Source organism: Quercus lobata, chromosome 12, assembly GCF_001633185.2.
Source record: "Quercus lobata isolate SW786 chromosome 12, ValleyOak3.0 Primary Assembly, whole genome shotgun sequence".
NCBI lineage: Eukaryota > Viridiplantae > Streptophyta > Magnoliopsida > Fagales > Fagaceae > Quercus > Quercus lobata.
In genome coordinates, this window is record NC_044915.1 from 22,026,326 (window position 1) to 22,048,784 (window position 22,459).

The 22,459-nt window shown below is 34.1% G+C and overlaps 2 protein-coding genes across 2 annotated transcripts; one reads left to right on the forward strand and one right to left on the reverse strand.

Moving 5' to 3' along the window:
- The first annotated feature begins 566 nt into the window (after positions 1 to 566).
- LOC115971796 (general transcription and DNA repair factor IIH helicase subunit XPD) lies at positions 567 to 8,183 on the forward strand. Its single transcript, XM_031091838.1, has 13 exons — positions 567 to 1,028; positions 1,571 to 1,848; positions 2,654 to 2,934; positions 3,264 to 3,346; positions 3,451 to 3,854; positions 4,350 to 4,543; positions 4,703 to 4,883; positions 5,008 to 5,132; positions 5,854 to 5,943; positions 6,029 to 6,107; positions 6,224 to 6,300; positions 6,956 to 7,064; positions 7,667 to 8,183. The coding sequence occupies exons 1-13, from the start codon at positions 773 to 775 to the stop codon at positions 7,784 to 7,786; spliced, it is 2,277 nt and encodes a 758-aa protein (XP_030947698.1). The 5' UTR covers positions 567 to 772; the 3' UTR covers positions 7,787 to 8,183.
- A 622-nt stretch (positions 8,184 to 8,805) lies between these two features.
- On the reverse strand, positions 8,806 to 15,801 carry LOC115971207 (basic helix-loop-helix protein A). The gene is made up of 8 exons (XM_031090970.1): positions 15,281 to 15,801; positions 14,876 to 15,130; positions 13,237 to 13,333; positions 12,680 to 12,694; positions 12,545 to 12,601; positions 11,813 to 12,395; positions 9,485 to 10,443; positions 8,806 to 9,215 (listed from the first exon to the last, which is right to left on the reverse strand). The coding sequence occupies exons 1-8, from the start codon at positions 15,382 to 15,384 to the stop codon at positions 9,129 to 9,131; spliced, it is 2,157 nt and encodes a 718-aa protein (XP_030946830.1). The 5' UTR covers positions 15,385 to 15,801; the 3' UTR covers positions 8,806 to 9,128.
- Positions 15,802 to 22,459: the final 6,658 nt, after the last annotated feature.

Below are 22,459 nucleotides of genomic sequence, written 5' to 3' on the forward strand. Positions count from 1 at the left end.
TTTTCTAACAAAAGTTCATAAACCAAGGCCTTCAGGATATTTATTAACATTTTTCTTTTTTAAAAAGCAAAGGTAAAAAGTTGTTTATATAGATGGAGAAATCGATGAGAATGTGAATTATGCAATAAGAGCAGGATGGATAAAGTGGAGAAACACCAAAAATATAGAATGACTCTAAAATACTTATTAAGTAAATGGAAAAAGTCTTACATAAGTAAATGGAAAAATTCTATAAGACGATGCTTATTGAATTCAATTCTCTAGGCTCTTATCATAACAAATAGTTGTAAATCTTATAAGACTACTGTAAGATTCAATTGGGGAGCTTTCTTTTAAGTTTATTTGACTTATTTGGTTATGTGTAACTTTCTATTTTCTGTAACTCAAATTTTTTAGAGGCATGACTGTACTTATATCTTTTAACTCATTTTGTAAGCCAAAAAAAAAAAAAAAATTTTTTTTTCAACTTTTAAACAATTTTATATATATATTTTAAATATTTTTTCTCTAACACGTATTTTTATATATATTTTAAATCAACAAAACATATCTTTTTAATTGCATAACCCACCGCCCGAGTTAACCCAAAACTCAAACTCACATAGTACGAGACTCGAATAGAAATAGCTCAGACAGTGTACGAGAACTAGAAGAATAACTAGAAACGACAGCAGCAACGACAACAACAACAACGGGTCTGCTGAATTCAAAACCCTAAAACCCCTTCTCTCTCTTTCTTTCTCTAAACCCTCCCAAAAACCCAGAAAACACAATGAAGTTTCAAATAGAAGACGTAACGGTGTACTTTCCGTACGATCACATATACCCAGAACAATATGCGTACATGGTTGAACTGAAGCGAGCTCTAGATGCCAGAGGGCACTGCCTCCTCGAGATGCCCACTGGCACAGGCAAAACCATCGCTCTTCTTTCTCTCATCACCAGCTACACTCTCTCTAAACCCAACAACCCTGTCAAGCTCATCTACTGTACCCGCACTGTCCATGAGATGGAGAAGACCCTTGCAGGTACACGATTTGAATTGGCTTTGGTTCTGTTTTTTTATTTTGGAGTAATGGGTCTTGGGTGATTTCAAGTGTTGTATGTGTTTTTGATTGATTTGTCAGTTGTTTTTGGTATATGGGGTTTAAAGTTTGTATCTTGTGGGTGGAGTGAATTGGGTTTTTTTTTTTGGTGCGGGTTGTATGTGTTTTGGTTAATTTGTGAGTTGGTTTTGGTAAATGGGGTTTAGATTTTGTATCTTGTGGGTGGAATGAATTGAAGTTTGGTTTGCTTTTGTGATTTTGAAGCAATAGGTTTTAGGTGATTTAAATTTTGGATTTTTATTTTTGGTATTGTATGTGCATTGGTTGATTTTTGAGTTGTTTTTAGCTGATCAGGAAAGAACAAAGTTTGTTGGGCAAATGGGGTTTATACCTTACAGGTGGGAATGAATTGGGATTGGTTTGGTTTTGTGATTTTAAGTTATAGGTTTTGGTTGATTTGATATAATATGTATTTTTAGTGTTGCATGTGTTTTGGTTGATTTGTGAGTTGTTTTGAGATGCAGAGCTCAAGCTCCTCCATGCTTACCAGACTACTCACATCGGGGACCGTGCTAGAATCCTTGCTGTTGGGCTCTCTTCCCGCAAGAACCTGTGTGTTAATTCGCGTGTTTTGGCTGCGGAGAATCGGGACTCAGTTGATGCTAGTTGCCGGAGACTGACGGCCAGTTGGGTCAGGGCGGCAGCAGCGGCAAACCCCAATTTGCCCACATGTGAGTTTTTTGAAGAGTATGAGAAGGCAGGGTCTAATGCAGTGTTGCCTCCCGGGGTTTATACCTTGCAGGTTGAATTGAACTAAGATTTTTGTGTTTTAATTGATATCTGTGTTATTTTGGCAAATGGGGTTTATACCTTGTGGGTAGAAATGAATTGTGATTGATTTGTTTTGGTGATTTCAAGCAATGGGTGATCTTTAATTTGAATTGGGATTTTTGTGATGTATATGTTTAGGTTGATTTGTAAGTTGTTTTGGGTGATTTCAAAAGAAAATGTATTTCCAAATGGGTTTTTACCTTGTGGGTAGGAATGAATTATAATCAGGTTGTTTTTTGTGCATTGAGGCAATGGGTTTTGGTTGATTTGAATTAGAAAGTTTTGAGTTATATGTGTTTTTGGTTGATTTGTGAGGTGTTATGGGTGATTAGGAAAGAGCAAGTATTTTGGATTTATGTTAATTGTTAATCATCATACTCAAGTAGCTGGATCTTATCTTGCAGCTTGGCTTATGAAATATTCGTTTAATTCCTGGATTCTGTTTGGTTATGAAGAAACAACATGTTTAGCTATCTGTGTAATTCCTAGATTCTGATTAGTTATGAAGAAGAAACAAGTTTTGCCATCCTTGGAATCCATGTTGGCAGTATATTAACAATGTTGTTAGATGAAGTCTGATTAATGCCCCTTGTTTTTTTTTTTTTTTTTAATAATTAAAGGATTATTATGAATAATATTGAGCTGTCTACCATAATATGAAATATTAATATGGCTAAGATTATTTCTTACATTCCAGTGATGTGTTGCAATCTGATAACATTTTACCAAATATTTCTGAGTTCCAAAATCATTTTAATGTTGAAAAATTCTTGCAGGATCTGAGGGCATACGGGAAGGAGAAAGGGTGGTGTCCATACTTCTTGGCACGACATATGGTGCAATTTGCAAATGTGGTGGTTTATAGTTATCAATATTTGCTTGATCCCAAGGTGGCTGGGTATATATCCAAGGAAATGCAGAAGGAGTCTGTTGTGGTGTTTGATGAGGCACATAATATTGATAATGTGTGTATAGAAGCTCTTAGTGTTAGTGTGAGAAGGCAGACACTTGAAGGGGCCAGAAGGAATCTCAGCAAAATGCGGCAGGAGATTGAGAAGTATGTGTTTTTCTTAAATTTTTTATTTCTTCCCATTTTGCTGTTACATGACGTATTAGGTTCATAATTGATTGGCTTCATGGACTTTAAATATTCTCTTGTAATTTTATGGAAATATGGAGCCATTATTGTATAGTCTGGTTAGACCAGTCCCTGGAAGTCTTTCTATTTAATTTGTAGGCCTTCTGTGTTTGCCTGTCAATATTCTGATGTGATTCTTAAGAAGAAATGGCTGGATTTCTCCTGCTTAGATTCATTTTTAATTTCTCTTTGAACCATAAACTAAAATTTGATGCAGCTTTTATGAAATTGTTTGACATGGTAGGAAGGTTTAAGGCCACAGATGCTGGTAGATTGCGCGCAGAGTACAATCGGCTTGTTGAGGGTTTGGCACAAAGAGGAAACTTACCTTGTATGTGGATTGCACTGACGTTAATATTCATTCTCAAGACCCAAGATTTTTTTTTTTGGACAATGTCCTTAGTTATCTTGAGCTGGACTTCTTTCTCTATGCAGTCACGGACAACTGGCTCTCCAATCCTGCCTTACCTGATGATATTCTGAAGGAGGCTGTGCCTGGAAATATCCGCCGAGCAGAACATTTTCTGCATGTCTTACGTAGATTGGTCCAATATCTGGAGGGGCGGCTGGAAACTGATAACGTTGAGAAGGAGGGGCCTGTTGGCTTTGTTGCATCTATTAATACTCATGCTGGAATTGACCAAAAAACACTGAAGTTTTGTTATGATCGCCTACATTCACTGATGTTAACACTAGAAATCACTGACACTGATGAATTCTTACACATCCAAACAATATGTGACTTCGCAACACTTGTAGGGACATACACTCGTGGTTTTTCAATTATAATTGAACCTTTTGATGAGAGAATGCCCCATATTCCTGACCCTGTGCTGCAGGTTGGATTCCCTTCTTCATCTTCACCTTGCTTTGTTTTTGTCCTTTTTTCTCTTATTTCTTTTCCGTATTATTTTACCTTTAGGGAACACTTTATATGTTGGCAAACTTTCAGTATTCTGCAAATGGAATGGATGTTTGACTCCAATGTTAATATGTACCTTATGAAGTCCTATTCAACAATCTGTTGTATGTAATTTTGAACTTACAACATCTATGTTTAAGGCCACTTTTTCTTTTTCTTTTTATTTTCCCAGCATCTTAAGTAATGAATCTAATGGGTTGATGTTTCTGATCCTTCAATTTTATATATTTAAACCTATAGATGCTCTCCCATCAGCCATCTACCTGCTTATGCAGATGTGTCTGTTTGCTGTTACTAGGTCTAATTTTATATTCTTGACAGTGGATGCAATTAAGATTTCCATCCTGTTTGGCATATCAGCTTTTTGAATTTATTATTGATTGGTTTTTCCCTCTAATGTTTGGTATTTCAGCTTAGTTGCCACGATGCTTCTCTTGCTATAAAGCCCGTATTTGATCGATTCCAGTCAGTTGTCATTACATCTGGAACTCTGAGTCCAATTGATCTCTACCCCCGTCTACTTAATTTCCATCCAGTTGTTAGTCGAAGTTTTACTATGTCCTTAACAAGAGATTGCATATGCCCAATGGTTCTCACTCGTGGAAGGTATAAAGTTCAGCTAAAATCCATTAGCATTTTACAGGCAAATAATGATTTTTAGTCTTTTCAGTTTGGTTCTCACCTTTTAATTCGTAATACAACTAGACCCCTTTATTAATACTTTAGTTTGTCGCTTAGTATCTGGTAAATTGGTTCTTATTTCAGTGATCAGCTTCCTGTCAGTACCAAATTTGACATGAGAAGTGATCTTGGTGTTGTACGAAATTATGGGAGGCTTTTACTGGAGATGGCATCTGTTGTTCCAGATGGGATTGTATGTTTCTTTGTTAGTTACTCATATATGGATGGCATAGTGAACAGTTGGAATGAAAATGGAATTTTAAAGGTAGCAGTTCTATCTATATTCTTTTAGTTTCAAGTATTTTCCTTGAATTTCACCTCACCGTCCTTCATTAGTTTGTTAGGTATCTGCTTATGCTGAAAGGTGCTTGATGCTCTCATTTTCACAGGAAATAATGCAGCATAAGCTTGTCTTCATCGAGACTCAGGATGTTGTAGAAACTACTTTGGCTCTTGACAACTATCGCAAGGCTTGTGATTGTGGGAGGGGTGCCATCTTTTTCTCTGTTGCCAGGTACTGTATTAGTCCTACTAAAATGCTTTTTTTCCCCTTTAAATTCTTTTCAGGGGTAAAAAGCTGCCTTTACATGTTGAAATCTATAATACTTGAATTCTTGACTGTTTTCAACCTATGTAGCCTGCAAAGGTGGAGATTTTAGTTTAACTCATTCTCAATGCTTGGAAGTGTTTGAGTTATAGCCTATTGGTTTCTCTAATATTTTACTGGAAAAAAAAAACTTTTGAATACCATTTGCAATCAAATGAAAAAGGATGTCGTACCCAATGCATAAAGCTCCCACTTTTGTGGGATTTGGGAGAGGTTACAGTAGGCAGCCTTACTCCCAATATTTTTGGAGAGACTAATTCTCGAACTTGAACCTGCAACCTGTCGCTGTTGGTGGAAGGCACTTGCCATCACAATGGTGTAAATTTTGAAGTATAATCTTTATGTTAATACCATAAAGTGACTAAAAGAACACCGTGCCATGTCTCATTTGGTCTGAGGCAACCTTCTCTTGATCTGGTGCCTTTAGCACTGCTGATGTTAGCATATAAAATATTTCCAAAAGATTTTTGTGATTTTTAAGCCTAAAGTTTTACATTTTTTTATTATCTCTAGTCTCTACTGTATCTTTTTATGAGCGTTGTGTCCTTTTCTGGTTCTTAAAAGGAAGGGGAAATCTTTTATTGATCTAGGTTCATTTAAAATTGAAAATATATCTGTACTTTTGCAGGGGAAAAGTTGCTGAGGGTATAGACTTTGATCGACATTATGGTAGACTGGTCATTATGTTTGGTGTTCCTTTTCAGTACACATTGAGCAAGTGAGTTTTTAATCCACAGTTCTATGTTATTGTTGCTTATGAAATTGATTGTATATGATGTGACAGATGAAAATATGGTTTGCAGGATTTTGCTTGCCCGGTTGGAATATCTACGGGATACCTTTCAGATTAAGGAAGGAGATTTTCTGACTTTTGATGCCTTGGTATTGTTCCATTGCCCTTGTATCAAAAGAACAACTATTGTTTTGGCTGTCTTGTTTCAAAATTCATTTTTTGTGTAATAGATTAATATTTTTACCATTGGATTTTACTGGAGCAGAGACAGGCTGCTCAATGTGTGGGCCGAGTGATCCGGTCAAAGGCTGATTATGGGATGATGATCTTTGCTGACAAAAGGTCTGTGTATATATATATACACTAAAATACCAACTGTTTATCAAATAATTTTTCTAAATTTTTATATAAATTGATCAAACGTTTGTGCTTTTGTTAAACTTCAGCCACTCCATAAGTATTAGTTTTTGTAATTTAAGAACTTCATATGGATATTTCAAGTATCATTATGCTGATTTTACGTAGTGTTGGGACTTGGGACTCTTGAAGTTTGGGCTAAAATCATACTCATATTTGTCGAGAAACTTAGGTGAAGACAAGGGGATTGAACCTTGGACCTTGGCCACCACATGGGGTGGGAGTGCCACTTGGCCCAAAGGCCAATGGTGATAATTGAGTAAAATTTAGTACAGAATCATCATAACTTAGATATTTGCAGTACTTTACCACGTATCCTCTTCTTTCATTGTTAAAGCAAATAAGATAACTGACAATATTTGGTTCCAAAATGAATAGAAGTAGGAAGGGATTAGTTGAGTTTACCTGCGGCTTTTACACTTAAATTGCTGTACTTTTATTGGGAAAACATCTTTGATGAGTGCTCTGTTTTATTTATTGTTGCAGTCCCCAGAAGCGCTAACCACTCACTAATTTAGATTAAATATATTTATCTTGAGATAATTTTCTCTGTTGGATTGTTGACCTAAATTTTGTGCAGGTATAGCCGTCATGACAAGCGCTCTAAATTGCCTGGGTGGATACTGTCACATTTACGTGATGCACACCTGAATTTGAGCACAGACATGGCTCTGCATATAGCACGGGAGGTAGGTCCTTGTTACTACCACATGTTTGTACAATCTTCTCCCATTTTTACAGTTTGAAATCGACAAATCTGTTATGACTATTGAGGATGGGCAAAAGGCCAAATTTGAAAGCACATCAGAGTCATGTGTTATCGGTTTCACCAAATAGCAATCAAAGGACATTCTAGATTATCCAATTGTTTGAAATTGCTTTCTTCTACTTTTTTCCCTTTTGTATGTGTTTTTTGGGGAAAGACCATGGGTGTTGGGTGTGGGAGCAGTTAGCCTCAGTCACACATTACCCTGTGCACATATGCCTTTGCCACAGTGCTTTTTGGCTTTGGTTGTCTTAAACCAGATAATGATATTTGTACCAAGAAAAAAAAAAAAAGATGATCTCTCTGGTTGATCACTCATTAACTTTTTAATGGAAACAAAATTACCGAAAGAAAATTCTACAACTATGGATCAGGAAAATGTTAAACGGTGTGTTATTCAAGCAAGATGACAAAATTCAATGTTCATATCCTGTGTGCAAGTCAGTTTGATACAATAAAATAAATTGCGAGTTTGTGATATAGAATATGGTTGTAAATCTGATAATGTGTTCTCTCTGGTTTCAGTTCCTTAGGAAGATGGCTCAACCATATGATAAGGCTGGTGGCAGTGGTAGGAAAACCCTTTTGTCCCAAGAAGATGTGGAGAAGATGAGCGATGGCATCTTGAACGAAATGCAGTATTGAGGATTTATCTGCCTGCTAGCAAGTTTTCAGTCTGAGGGTGGTTTGTTGGTCGATCATTCATTCCTTGGGATCCATGCTTACATAGAGTAGTTGGCTTAAGTTGTGGAACAATTATGTGAGAAATAGCTTCCTCTTACAGCAGAAAATACCATTCTTATAGCACTGAATTTTCCCTGATCCTTGAATTCAAAGAGGTGTTAGAATGTTCTGCGTGGTCTCACAAAAATCAAATTTTGTTTTGTTTTTATTTTTTTCGTTTCTTTCTTGGGGGGACAAATTCCTGGTGCAGGTGTATATTTTTAGTTATACTGCCATTCCCTTTTCTCTATTGTGAGTTGTGGTATTTGTGGCTTATTTTCGTACTGTCAAATCATAAAGCATTCATGAATTTTCCTCAGTAATGTATCACTCTCTTTTGTTGCCCCACAGATGAATAGACTATAATAAGTGAAAACTATTGAGGACAACAAAACAGAGATTATGATTATGATGAATGTTATTATAAGCAAATTATAAGTAACAAAACAGGGCTCCGGTATAAGCCTATCTGCCCTGAAGCTTTGAATTTGCCTGGTTAAAGCTTAAGTTAGGGCTGGTCTTTAATAGTGAATGAATATATATATATTAAATAATTAAAAAAATTCATTCAAAAAAAAAAAAAAAAGGTACATATTACAATCATATCCTACAATGAAGCTCACTTATATTTTTTTAATTGTTTAACTTTCCTCATTTACTTATATGCAACTTTTTTAAACCTCATTTTTTTGAAGTTTACCAATTTTTATTGTTTGATGATACTGTCTGGACTTATGAAACTGTCAAATTCTCTAGCTTTTGTGACGATCATATATCTCTTACTAACAGCTTAGCATTTGAATCATAGTATAATCCATGATTTTTAACTCTCTCTCTCTCTCTCTCTCTCTTCCTTATTTATTTAGTATATATATATATATTTAATGAAGTGAAAAGAGATGCATTTATACGTGTCGATTGGTTTGCATGAAGGCTAAAAGTTCATAACTATTGAACAGCTAAAAGGTTATATACAATGCTAATTATCATGCTGCTTAATTACAAATATTACTTTTGGTCATCTCCTCTTGGCCATAACGATGATTAGCTATATAGTCAAATATTATCTTCAAGATATAGTATCAACAGGCGTTACTAGACCAATTTTATATTGCATTTCTTGAACCTTTATGCTAACATACACTTTGTTAGGTTACGCTTGGGAAACGAATACTAAGTCTCACAAGTACTAAAAGATTGTACATTGCTACTTTAATAAGTCAGTAATTTACGGATTCCCCCCCAACTCATATCCTTCAATTATCTAAGAGTCAGTATGGGGTATGATTTGATTTATTGCCCTCTTCACTTCCACAATGCTTGTTTTCTTCCCATTAACATTCTCTTTCACCTGAAGATACACACAAAAAAGAAGAATTAGTATCATGATATACATTACAAATGAGTTTAATGAAACAAATTAGTAAAATATTAATCAAAACTTTAAAAAAATGTTAATGAGAGGATATCTTGTACATTCAATATATATATATATATATATCATCTTTCTCACAGTATATAGGTCACATGTAGATGTAATATCAATAAATTATAAGAGAGAAGATACATATATCAGATGTATGTGATATCTATTGATTAATTATATGTTCAGCATTGTACCTTGGCTCTCAATTCAGCTACAAAGAACCCACTGTTCAATGAAGATTGCACTGTTGTGGTCTCAATTCGGAGCTCTCGGAGCTTTTGCATGATATCAAGTAACAACCCTTCTCTGTAAGGACATTGGAGCTCCAACAACCCTTGACTCTCTATAATTGACACTTCTACCGAGGTTCCTGTTGGCGTCGCTGGTGGTGATGAAGGTGGCGGTGGTGGAGGTGGCGGAGGTGGCGGCGGCGGCGGCGGCGGCGGCGGTGGTGACTCAACAACCATCTTGGACTTTGCAACACCACCACTCCCTTCCACAATTCTCAGCTTCCTCTTATCTACGCCGGATAGGCTGGCCCGAGTTCGGTCCGAAGTTACCCCACTAGTAGTGGCTCGCAGATCTTTTAAACTACTAGACCTTTGCAAGTCTCCAGTTGATCTTGACCGTTGATCAACCTCCATTTGTCTATTACGTGCCTCAAGATCCTGAATCTTTTTACGCAATTGTTTCACATACTCAATTGTGTCACCTAATATTGAGGCCTTGTCCATTTTGGTCACGAATGGCACTAGTGACCTTAGTATAATGAACCTCTCATTAAGCTTCTCACGGCGGCGCCGCTCAGCTAAGACATGGTTAGCACTAAGCTCATCTTGTGGGGTACCCTTTTTGAACCGAGTGGCAACATCACCATCCCTTAATTTTGGTGAATTTTCATCACGGTACTTAGTGTGAAGAAGTGGTACACTAAATAAAATGTACTTTAGGAGCCATTGGGATGTGCCCTCAAGTGGGACCTGAAGGTGGTGGTCCACACGGATTGTCCACTTGGCAAAAGCTGATTGGTTGGAATAGGGGATGTAGGTGGATGAGTCAGTAGCCCATCGGGGCTGTGTTTGGAGGATGGTGGAGACTGTTTGAGAGTAATGGGTATCCTCTTGTGTCAAGTCGTCTAATGGAGGAGTTCCTCCTGCACATATACACAAACACCAACACATTGACAAATGAGAATGATTATAAAATAATAATGGGGTTCATTGATTTTGTGGATTAACTTCTATTTTCTTATTATAACAATGATTATCCCAATAAAAGGAATTAGTAACTTTATTAGAAATATACCATGTTTTTCACAATTGTTTATGATTATTGTGATTATAATAATATATAGTATATTTTTTTGAAAATATAGCTTTGACCTAATTTTATACACAAGAAGCCATAGTAACAATATTAAACTAATTTATGCGAAATATTATTTCTTTATAATATTTATTAAAAAAATTAAGATTCATCACCAAGTGGGTTGAATCAGATATAAGGTAAACAATTTATGCAATAATTTTATGAAAAAGTATTGGGAGCCTCGGTAAAAGAAGAAAGGTAAACCATTTATGTAATAATTTTTCTAACCCAAGTTAAAAAAAAAAGATCCAAAATGGTTATTGGGGACAGAGTATATATTATTTACTTAAAATATTTATTAAAAAAAGAAAGATCCGAAAGGGTTATAGGGGACAAAGTGTCAACCATAATATTGAATTTTGCATGGGTTAGTTGAAGATTTCACTCCCCAAAAACCAATAACTGTGGAGATTTATTGCATCGTTGCACGCAAGTCGCGACAACTAACCACATAAATGAGGTTTGTCCCTTTTCAGCCAAAACAAAGTACGAAAATTACAATTTGCAGCCCAGCACAGCACCACTTCCACGGGAAAAAAAAAGAAAAAAAAAAAAAAAGGGGCGCGTGGACTTGTTTTCATGGGCTACCACAGTGGCCAGTGGCAGTGGGATCCATTAGTAGAATCTAGAACTTGTCAGTAAAAGCCAAAATATATATATATATACATATACATATACTGTACATACTCTATTTTTTTTATTTCCCATGTGCATGGACTATCATGTCACTCTGCTGAACATCATCATCATACAGTGATTAGGGGACTTAATGCAGTGACCCCCACAGGGCCCACCATTAATTGTGACCCTATTCCTTTTTGGAAAGCAAATTTATTAGTATCATACATATCAATGATACGTGTGCTAAAGCTAGCAAGTGTTTATCTCTGTAGAAGTCCGAGTAAGATCTGGTATCGTATATTAAAGTCAATTATATACTATTAACTCATGTCACGTGCTCCCTGTTGTATTGAATCACTGCTATGTGCAGTGCAGTGCTGAATAGTGAATACACCACTATTGTATTTGTGTGTGCAGTATTAATTGAATCACTATTTTAGTTGGAGACCTTTATTTATGAAGTCAATTATTACTACTGTGGTATTTATTTAGTTGGAAACCCTAACTAACTAACTTCCAGTTTTTTGATGTACCTGAAGATGGTGGTTGAATTTGAATTCCACTGCTTGTTGGTTCTTGTAACATTGGCCATCTTGGGGCTGACTCGCCTCGGTACGAGTCGGCTCGACGTTGGTGGTGGTGGTGATCGGCAATTGGGTTTCCAACAGCGAGCATGTGAAAATCAGAGTCCAAATTGTTTGACGCGTCATCTGGTGAGCCTAGTCGGATGTCCTCTGACATCTCCAGCTGCATAAGCTCGCTGGGTTGATCAGTTGTGGCCACGGCCACTATGGCATGTGGGTTTTGGACTGCCATGGCCCGACGACCGTTACGGCCCGTTTCGGCTTCTGAGTCTGATTCTCCACCTTCATCCTCCTCTTCTTCGTCCTCTTCCTCTTCCTCTTCCTCCTCCTCCTCCTCGGCATTCATAGGTGGGTCTGCTGATGTGTAAACAGGCGGGACTGTTGGTGAGTGGAAGCGCGTGTGGCCCGATGATGAGGCAGGATTGGAAGTGGAGTGCTCCGAAAGAGCTGGTTTTGGTGGCTGAGGGTTGTGGTGGTGATGGTCAGTGAAGAAACTCTGGATGTGTTGAACAAATGCAAGATCCTCTTGCACCTACAATAAATCATCATCATCATCATCATATATATATATATATATACACGCGCATGTAATTGTAAGTGAAATTTTTAGTACAATTTTTTTTTTCTTTTTAAACAGAAGAGTACTAATAGTAGTAATGACAGAAAATTGTTCATACGTACCTTATCAGTTGTGCCAAGTTCCACAACACCGTCAAGTAGAGGAATGCATACTACAGTCTGAAAGAGAAATTAATGTGGTTTTTAATTCTTAGTTCATAAAGCAAATTAATCAGAGAGCAAGACAAATTAAATTACCTGAACACGAGCACTCTGGTCCAATGGCAAAGTGGTAAGTTCATGTTGAAAAAACAAGGAGAATGTAGTTAGTTATTGAACTGGATATTGGGATAATATATAAAATATGCTACTCACTACTAAAAACAAAGCATTAGCTTCCAAAAAAATTTTAAGTTATCAATTTTTGTTTTTTCTTTTGTTTTGTATATAACTTAATTTCCATTAGGAAATTATTCAAGTTGTTATAATATTTTTCTGTACTTAATTCCTGATCTATATATCAAGTATGTGTATTTGTCTTGAAAAATTTATATAAACGGTGATTTAGCCAATTGAAACCTCTATTGTATGAAACATTTTACATTTGTGAGTGTGAAACAATAATTACTATTGGGTCCGTACAATCTTTTTTATTAAAAAAAAGAAGAAAGAAAGGTAAAATAGTAATAGTAATTGTAAAATGCTCACAGTTGAAGTACGAACTTCACTAATAAGACAAAAAGTGCTTAGTGCATTTCCAAATCTTTAGCTTTCTTTACCATCAAATTTTCAAAGAGGAAGACAGGTAGAGATACCTTGGCAAGAATGGCTCTAGAAAAAGTCTTGCTATCGACATCATTAGCACCGGTGAGCCATACATGCTGCCGCCTTGAATATGCTTTTCCAGGTAACCTACAATAATTCCTCCCCTCGTAAATTACATGTCTATAATGAACCTTTAAACGTGTATTATGCAGAAATACACACATATATAGAATCAGAAAATATGTGTTTTTTGGGGTGAAAGTGAGAGAGTTGCAAATGTCATATAACCTTTATACATTTTCTTTGATATAGGTATAGTAAGAGTGTCCTAGCTAGGTTTTTTTTTTTTTTGGTCATGTTGTTATAGAAATGCATGATTTACAGCTAAATGTGTTTAAACGTGTGGTCCAAATCTTCTAGAAAAATAGTACTAGATGAGGATTTTACATGTTAAAAAGAGCCAACATGGTTAAATTCTGATCAGTGCTCCATCCCTTTCCGTTATTAAAAAAGGGTACAACACAGCCCTCTATGAGAGCAGTGAGTACTCAGAGCCATGAAAGCTTAGTTTCGAGGTCTTAGCGAGAGAGAGAGATTTATGAAATCTTAGTAGGACGTCCTTTAGTTGCATAAATAAAACGGGGATTTGGGTTTTGCTTGTTTTTTCAAAAGAGATAGGAAGTTCATTGATCCAGTGTGATCAACCTCTATTTATTTATTTGACTCTCTCTCTCTCTCTCTCTCTCTCTCTCATGCACCTTGACTTTTTGATACAGCACTCTCAGAATATAGTCCCAGTAACCACCAAAGTAGTTTTCAGTCTTACAATTGTAAAAAAGACAAATCAGTGTAAGCCTAGTAACCCTGAAAACATGAAGTAAAAAGTAAAAACCAAAAAAGTGGTGCAAAAGGCTCTCACTTGACGTGTTGTAAGGGCAATTTATACGATGTCAATACCATGTTTCAAAAACAAGCAAGTAATTCAACAAAAAAACAAAAAGAGCAGGTTTTGTGTTTGAAGAACTTTGGTGCACTGTCTAGTTAGCTTCTATTTTGGACAAGCTCAATTACTAGCTCTTTGTTGTGCCTATTTTCTGGCCTTGGACTAGACTTTACAGTAGTAACAGTCGCCTAATGATTTCGTACACAATTACATAAGAGAAAGACAGATAGAAAGACGGTCGTCATTATTTTCTTGGCTCACTTCTTATAAGAAAGAAATTGAAATAAATGTCCTACTATCTGGGAAAGGAAAATTTTGAAATTCCTTCGGTAACTTTTGAAAGAGAGACAATAGATAAATTGGAAGAGAGAGCATTGCATGTGTTGCTTGCCTATGTGACAAAGTGTATGAAACAAAAGGAAATCATTCACACCCCATGATTTTATTTTATTTTTTCTGCTGTTTTTACTTGCAATTTGGTACACACTCATGAGATTCACTTCAAGAAATTAAGATTGATGTAAACACAAAACAGTTCACAAGTTAAAATAATAAAAAAATAGTAAATGGTTTTCAAGTCAAATGACATTTTCCATTGCTTCCAACTGATGTTTTCAGAATTCAAATCCTTTTTTTCCTACTTAAAATGTACCAAGAAAAGGAAATTAATTAAGACAGATTAAATTTTTTAGCTAAAGAAAGGAAGCTAATCTAGCAGAAAGTGTGAAGTAATTAATTCAACTTACCCCGCCCCAGGAGGAAAAGAGAAAGAGACACACATCAAATAGAACCACTCCGACTCCGTCAAGTCCTCTGGCGACAAAGCAGCACAAGGCCTTCGTGCCGGCTGGTTAGTCTCTCCGGCGGACAATGAATCATAGAGCTCTCTAAGCTGCTGGCTTCTCTGAAGGGATGCTTCCTCAGCACTAACCTCCATAGGTTGCACTGTTTTCCTAGTCTTAATTGCTCCATTGTAATACCCATCTGCCCAAACTAAGATCCTGGACCATCATAAACATCAAGAAATGAGTAACAAAAAATCTCACAACCCCAAATTACGCAACCATAATCATACATAATTGATAATGAGAAATGGGTTTTGATCAAAAAGTTTTCTTGTTGCTTGAAATTAATTAATTAGTTATAATTACCCTTGTTGTGGACAGAGTTGCCAGAAGAGACTATAAGTCCATTGAACCGATTGCACCGCCGCCTGCAACATATTTTGAAGCCGGCTACTTGGCGGTGCAGCCATGCTTGCAGCTGAGTTTCAAGCACCAAACCTACTCTATCTCCTTTTCTATCAAATATCGACTCAAGAAAAGAAAAGAAAAGGAAAGAAATACAGAAAAAAAAAAAAAATGAAAGAAAGAAAATCACTTTTGGATTCCAAAGATAGTAAATAGACAGAAAGGAGAATTAGCCATTTGAGCAAAAAAAAAAAAAAATCAAAACCCCTTTAATCCCAAAAAAAAAAAAAGAAGGAAAAGAAAGTGAGATAAGAAGTTTAGGATAGAAGAGAAGGTAATATGGCAGACCTGCAGGTGAGGAAGAAAGAGAGAAAGAGAGAGGAAAAAAGTTAGATGACTTTGAGGAAGATCTGTGAGTTGCCCAAGAAGTGCTACAACTTTGTAAAGGTCGATGATCCAAACAGAAAAAAAAAAAAAATACACAAACACACACCCAAATGATGGTATTGAAGGGTCGTTAGACTAGGTTGATGGCTAAAAATATTCAATAGAGAGAGAGTGTGGTTAGGGTTTGTGTGTGTTTGGCATAGGGGAGAGAGAGAGAGAGAGAGAGAGAGAGATATGTAGGTTTTGACTGGTCGGTCTACCGGACAGTTCTGATACATGTCATTTTGTGTGTGTGGGTTTTTGTTAGTTGTGCGCGCGCGTTTGTGTGTTGTGTTGGTAAGTGAGAGTGATATTTGAAGAGCGAAGACTGAGCGTTGGAGTTGAAGAAAACGAGTTCGCATTGGGTAGAGAGGTAACTACACACCAATACTTCCACACCCACCTGTCAGATTTATAGTAGCTCTAGTTTCTCTCTAATTTCTCAAGACTAATGTTTATAAGAATATAAATATCATATATATATAATCTGAATTCATATTTGATACAACTTTTAGTATGTTTCAATCATTTTAGATTGTGAAAATTTTATAAAAAATGATTGTGTTTTTAGGCAAAATTCACATGATATATATATATATATATATATATATTTATATGGGTCTAATGACTAGTGAAAAAGCCATTAATTTTCAACTATGAATTTCGGCTAATTAGGTGAGCACATTGAAAGTATGTCTGTGATTCTTTTGTGCAACTAGTGTTTTGTTTTTAAAAAATGTGACAAGAAGAAATTATTATTGCCATGGTCAAGGGGAAAGGGTGATGTCCTACATTAAAGATAACCCCAAGAAAATGGTTAAATAATTGGGTCACTGCTGGTTTGGTACCCTCACCCTAATGATAAGGGTGTACTTACCTTTGCTTTTTGTCAGTTAATTTAAAGTATGGGAAGGGTAGATGAGGTACTAAAAAAACTCAAAATCTACTCTAAAATAAATACTTGATTAAGACTGTGCTTGATTGTTGAAAAGAGTGACTTCTTAATAAAGTCAATTTAGGCAATGGAGAAGGAAGTGGAAAAAAGGGGCCATTGTTTAATTGGATCCTTAGTTGAAATTTGAAACCTACTTTCTTGAAATGAGAAGCGGAGGAGAACCTAAAACTAAAACACATAAGCAATCAATTTAGGAGAGAGTTTTTCTCTAAACCTTCAAACTACTCCTATATCTTTTTATTGAAAATGAATTTTGAAAATCTAATAATTAGATTGTATTTTTTTTTGTGTTCTTAACACACATGTCAAATTTCTTTCAAATCATGTATTATTTATTGCTCGATCAATAAACTTATTTTTTATGCATAATTTTTTACCATAAAAATTTGAAATTTAAACATGTTATTGTTGATATAGCTATTAATCTTTGATATTCTTAAAATTTTGCAAGAATGGCAGATATAAAAAGAATATGTAATCAAATAGTTAGAGTTTCAAAATACACATCTAATAAAAAGATATATGAAGAGTTTGAAGGGTTTCTCTTTAAACTAGTTTGAAGAGAATCATTTTCCACCAACTTATACTTGACACAATTCTTTTTTATTTTTATATTGTTTAATAACTATCAATTCATGATTATGATCAACCCTATTATTGGACTACATTACAAATTTTCTTAACAAAGATGTCAAATTTCATATTTAATCAAATAACATTTATTATATATCCAACTTATACACTTATGTTTTTGGCTAATTAATTACACTTTTGCTCCTTTTATGGTTTGAGTTGTTTCTATTTGATTCTTTTTTTTTTGTTTTTTTTTTGTTTTTTTGTTTTTGAGAAACCTTCTATTTGATTCTTTATGTTAAAAAAAAGGTTTTATTTTCGTCTCTCACATTTGGTATTGTTTCCAATATCGTCCTCCTATCCAAATTCATTATTTTAAAATGACGTTTTAAGCCCATTAAATTCATGTAAGAAAGAATGACTTTAAAAAGAATCTCTCTCTCTCTCTCAACCTTGCACCATTACATGCTCACTGTGACCACACTCCCACCGCACTCCAAATCTTCCAAAAAATACCACTCAAATCCTCCTTTAAATCTCATAACTTGCTAGGCAAATACCAAATCTCTCAAGATCCTCCCAAAATTTAATTTCCCCAAACCCTCTCTAAATTATCAAAATTTGTTGATTTTTTATTATTATTAAGTTTTGAGGAGTCCTCTCCTCTCCTCCCTTCTCATTGATTTATACCATGACTAAACTCTCTTTCTCTCTCTTATCTCATGTTGTCTTTGTCATCCCCAAGCCTTTGACTCGTTGAAGCAAAGCCAAAAATCCTTAAGAAAAGGGAAAAAATATAATTTTATTTCATTAATGTTTTATATATTTTTGAAAGGGTTGGGTTCAAGTTACACTTGGTGTAACAATAAGTAATGTTACACTACTCAATAACTTATTATTGAATTTATATTTTGAAAATCCAACCGTTAAATTACATATTCTATATGTTCTTAATATACATGCCAAATTTCATTCCAATAAGTTGTAATTTACTGTTTGATCCATAAACTAATCTTTTATGCATTATTTCAAACTATAAAAACTTAAATTTAAACAATTGATTGATGATATGACTATTGATATTTGATTATCTTGAAATTTTGCTAGTATGGAGAATATATGAAGATAATGTAATCTAATGGTGAATTTGTCAAAATTTACATCCAATTAAAAACTATTGGTTAGTGTAACATTACTTAAAATTACACTAGATTAAACTTGAACCCAACCCTTTTTAAAATATAAAAGTTGATTTAGGTTAATTAATGCGTAAAATGTCGACTACATAAGAGAGATCAGACAATATTATTGAGTTACAAGATTCTTTAATAAAAAATGAAAAATTTAAAATATAAGGGATTGAAAAGAAAACAAACCCAAAAGTAAAGGGGCTAAAATTGTAAGTTAGTCTATATATGTGTATATTTTTTATATTACTAAAATTAAAAAATACTAAAATTTTATCATTTTATAGAAATGATAGTCATTATTATATGATTATGATATCTTACAACCTTGAAGGTTATGAGAACATTATATAATATAATGTTACATTTGTTAAAATATTCATCTAATAAATTGAACCATATAAGTTATAACATCTTTCTCAAAAAAAAAAAAAAAAAAGTTATAACATCAAAAGAATATACACCAAAAAAAAAAATCTAAATAATTTGAAGAAATTAGTTTTACCTTGTTAGAGCTTATCATACGCATTAGTCACACAGTGATCATTAATTAATTATGCATCGCAGATTGTCTTTTTGGTATCATTGAGATTTGAGCTTGACGAAAAGTTTGAACAATAGCCCAGCTGAAAAGTTAGTTCAGCTTTGACTTTGAGATAAAATTCTAGCCGGAATCATCCTACGACCCGCTTGTTAATGATCAAGCCCATATAAAAGTTGGGCTACCAAGTCACTTTTAATTGCCTCACGTAGGTATATAAATTTTATAACATTTTGTTTACCAATATTTAACACATACCATTAGAGACTTGAGGCCTTTTGAAAGTTTAGTATGTTTCTGTTTAAGCCAAAAGTGAAAGTTTAATATTATTTACTGTTTGTTTATTGTCAGTGCACACATGCACTGGTAAAGTTGAGACAAATTAGTTCACTTATTTTGAGTTTGAAAGGCATGATTTTGTAAACACATACCATTACAGATTTGGGATACCAAGTCACTTTTAATTAGTTCATGTCTTTTGTGTTTGGAAGGTATAAATTTCACATGCTGATAAAGGCATACCATATTAGAGATTTGAGATCTGCTGATAGTTAAGTATGTTTCTATTTCAACAAAAAGGGAAAGTTCAATATGTTTATTTGTTTATTTTCAGTGCCCTCATGTGCACTAGTAAAGTAGAGACTGATGCTAGAATATGTAGGAACATATGCAAACAGCGATAGATGGAGTCAAACTACTAGCCTCTTCATTTTTCCATTTACAGTAAATATAATGCAATCACAGCCCAATAACACTAAGGATTACGTTAACAATAACTTCAACACAAAAAAATTCACAATTGTTCAGATAACATATTGTGATTAATGCAGAATAAGAGTGATGTCTGTGTAGTAGACTTATGTAGAAGTGATATTACATTAATTACAACTTAATATATAGTTTGAAGATCTCATTTTCTATGCATTAATTATTACTTATAAATAAAAGAAGTGGTTGGTTATATATAGAGCTGCCCATATGGCTAAAGAGGTCATGAAGTGGGAAAGAGAGACAGTGAGCCATCCTAATATATATATATATATATATATATATTAGGTCCACACTGACTCTGCTGTTTCTCCACACTTTGGCAAACTATTACGTACAATTAATATAGAGATACAGATAATTGAGGTATAGCTTTGATTATATGATCGGTTCATGAACTGAACCCAACCAACAAATTAATTTCTATGGCTTAGCCCTAGCATTGTTAATTGAAGGTGATAGTATAGCATTTTTTACGCCTTAGTTACTAGTGTGAGGTTCTTAGAGCACTTGACTTTCGCATTACGCCTTATTAATATGAGGTGATGATTCATTAGTGTAGTTCTTCCATCTCATGCACGTTGGAATATTTATTTATAGGTAGGATTTCCTTATACGTGGTCTCAACGTGTTGGTTAGAAAACGAACCCATGATCTCATGGAATCACTAGACTAATCTCTTAGGATCTATAGATTTAAAATTTGGTTCTTCTAACAAAAAAGATTAAAAAGTGTCACTAAATTACATGACTCTTGGCAATTGGTACATATTACTTCTTCTTTTTTAAGAAGACTTGACATATATTAATATTACTTAGTTGATTATGTATTGTGATGAACAAGACATGACTCAATTACCCTTTATTATTGACATAGAACTAAGACACAGTTACAAGTCAGATTCATTGAAATAAATGTGATAATTTTGGTTTTTAAGGTAATACTTTGTGCACATAATTCTTAGGTTTCTTGTAACTTAGTAATACTAAGATACTACATGACCCTTGTAACTTAGTGTTATGGACTGGTCTCTTTCCTAAAAGAGAATTGATTCAAATTCACTCTCTTGACTTACAACAATTTAATTATTAAACAAAAAAGTCCTTATTCTTGTTGACATTTACCTTTGTAAATTTTGAAATGGGATATATGACTGGCATTTGCAAAAGAAAATGAGCCATTTATCAGAAATACAAAACATTGAAGCACTATAGTCTATTATGCTTTCTTTCACCCCCTCAGAATTTCAAAAGCAGAACCCTTGTAGGGTTGGCTAGTGCTCTATAATCTATATGTAATAGTTCTTACTATGCACTTTAAAATGACCGGTTTCATCTAACTTTCTAATCTGGACAACATACTTTAAGAAAAGAGAACAAAAGAATGGTTCAACTCTAAAATTTTCAAACAAACCATGTACTACTCCAATCTATTATATAATAATAATAATAGGTGAAGTTGAGAGAAACTCAAATTAGAATTCCAAATTAGAGTTTCAATTTTACGCTATTTGTTCTAATTATTTATTCTTAAAGAGTTTTATTTTTTAATTTTAGAATCAAACGTGGGATCACATCATAAATATTCATTTAAGTGAGTTATTAAGTACAAAAACCAAAAAGTTTAGAATAAATGAATCGTAAAAAAAAAAAAAAAAAGTGTTTCACAATTTTTTTTTTTAATAAAAAAACATAGATAATTTACATTTTATACCTAATAATATCTTTACAAAATTTTTGAAAGAGTTAACAAAATATAAAAATGACTATTAATAGTATTTAAATTATATATATAAGAATTATATTATGCATATTATTGTATATCTATGCATATGCATGAAGTTACAAACTAATTTAAAAATAGTAGAAATGTCTCAAAAAGCTTTTAAAATTTGGATGGATGCATGCAATTATGGTTTTTTCAGGGTTCATATAAAGTTTACATGCTGAATATGATAGAGGCATGGTATAATTAGAAGGAACAACCCAATTTCTTGGAATCAAGACTTGCAACTAGTCCTAGTATATGTCTTTAAAATATAGATTCACTTAGAACTTTATAGCATGTGTGGTGAATCTATACCTTGGGTTTTCCTAGAACTGCTTTTACTAGCCTTCATGGGTCCAAACTGCTTCAACTACCCTTCTTTGCTATATCATTTACTACGCTTAATAGTTTTATACTACAACATAATTATTACTTAGCAAAAGTTTCATACAATATAATTATACATTTGAGACAGCTTTTAGCTTGAACTATGTGCTGGGTTTAGGCCTAGCCATCCGTCCCTAAAGGCTTCTACAACCCATGCCAAGTGCTAATTTTTTTCCCCTTCGACATATGGAAGTTCCTCTCCTTCTTTGAAATCTTTTTTTTTTTTTTTTTAATGGGAAAAGGAAGTATTTCTAAACTTAAAATAATAATAATTAATTTTTGTAATTCAGGTGCGTTGCGTGGTTCTTTTATTTGAAAGACATCGATTTGAATCTCTCTTTCCCAACTTGTAAGGAAAAAAAAATCAATAATTTGGTTTTATGAATTTTTTTTTTGTCGACATAGGATCAATTGCTTGAGTGGTTCAAATCTCTCTGTCTTCTTTTTTTTTTTCTTTTTTTTTTTTCCCAAAAAGGTCATCCCCAAATTGGTAGCCATGTACTTTGAGCCCAATAAGAGTTCTAGCTATTTAGTAC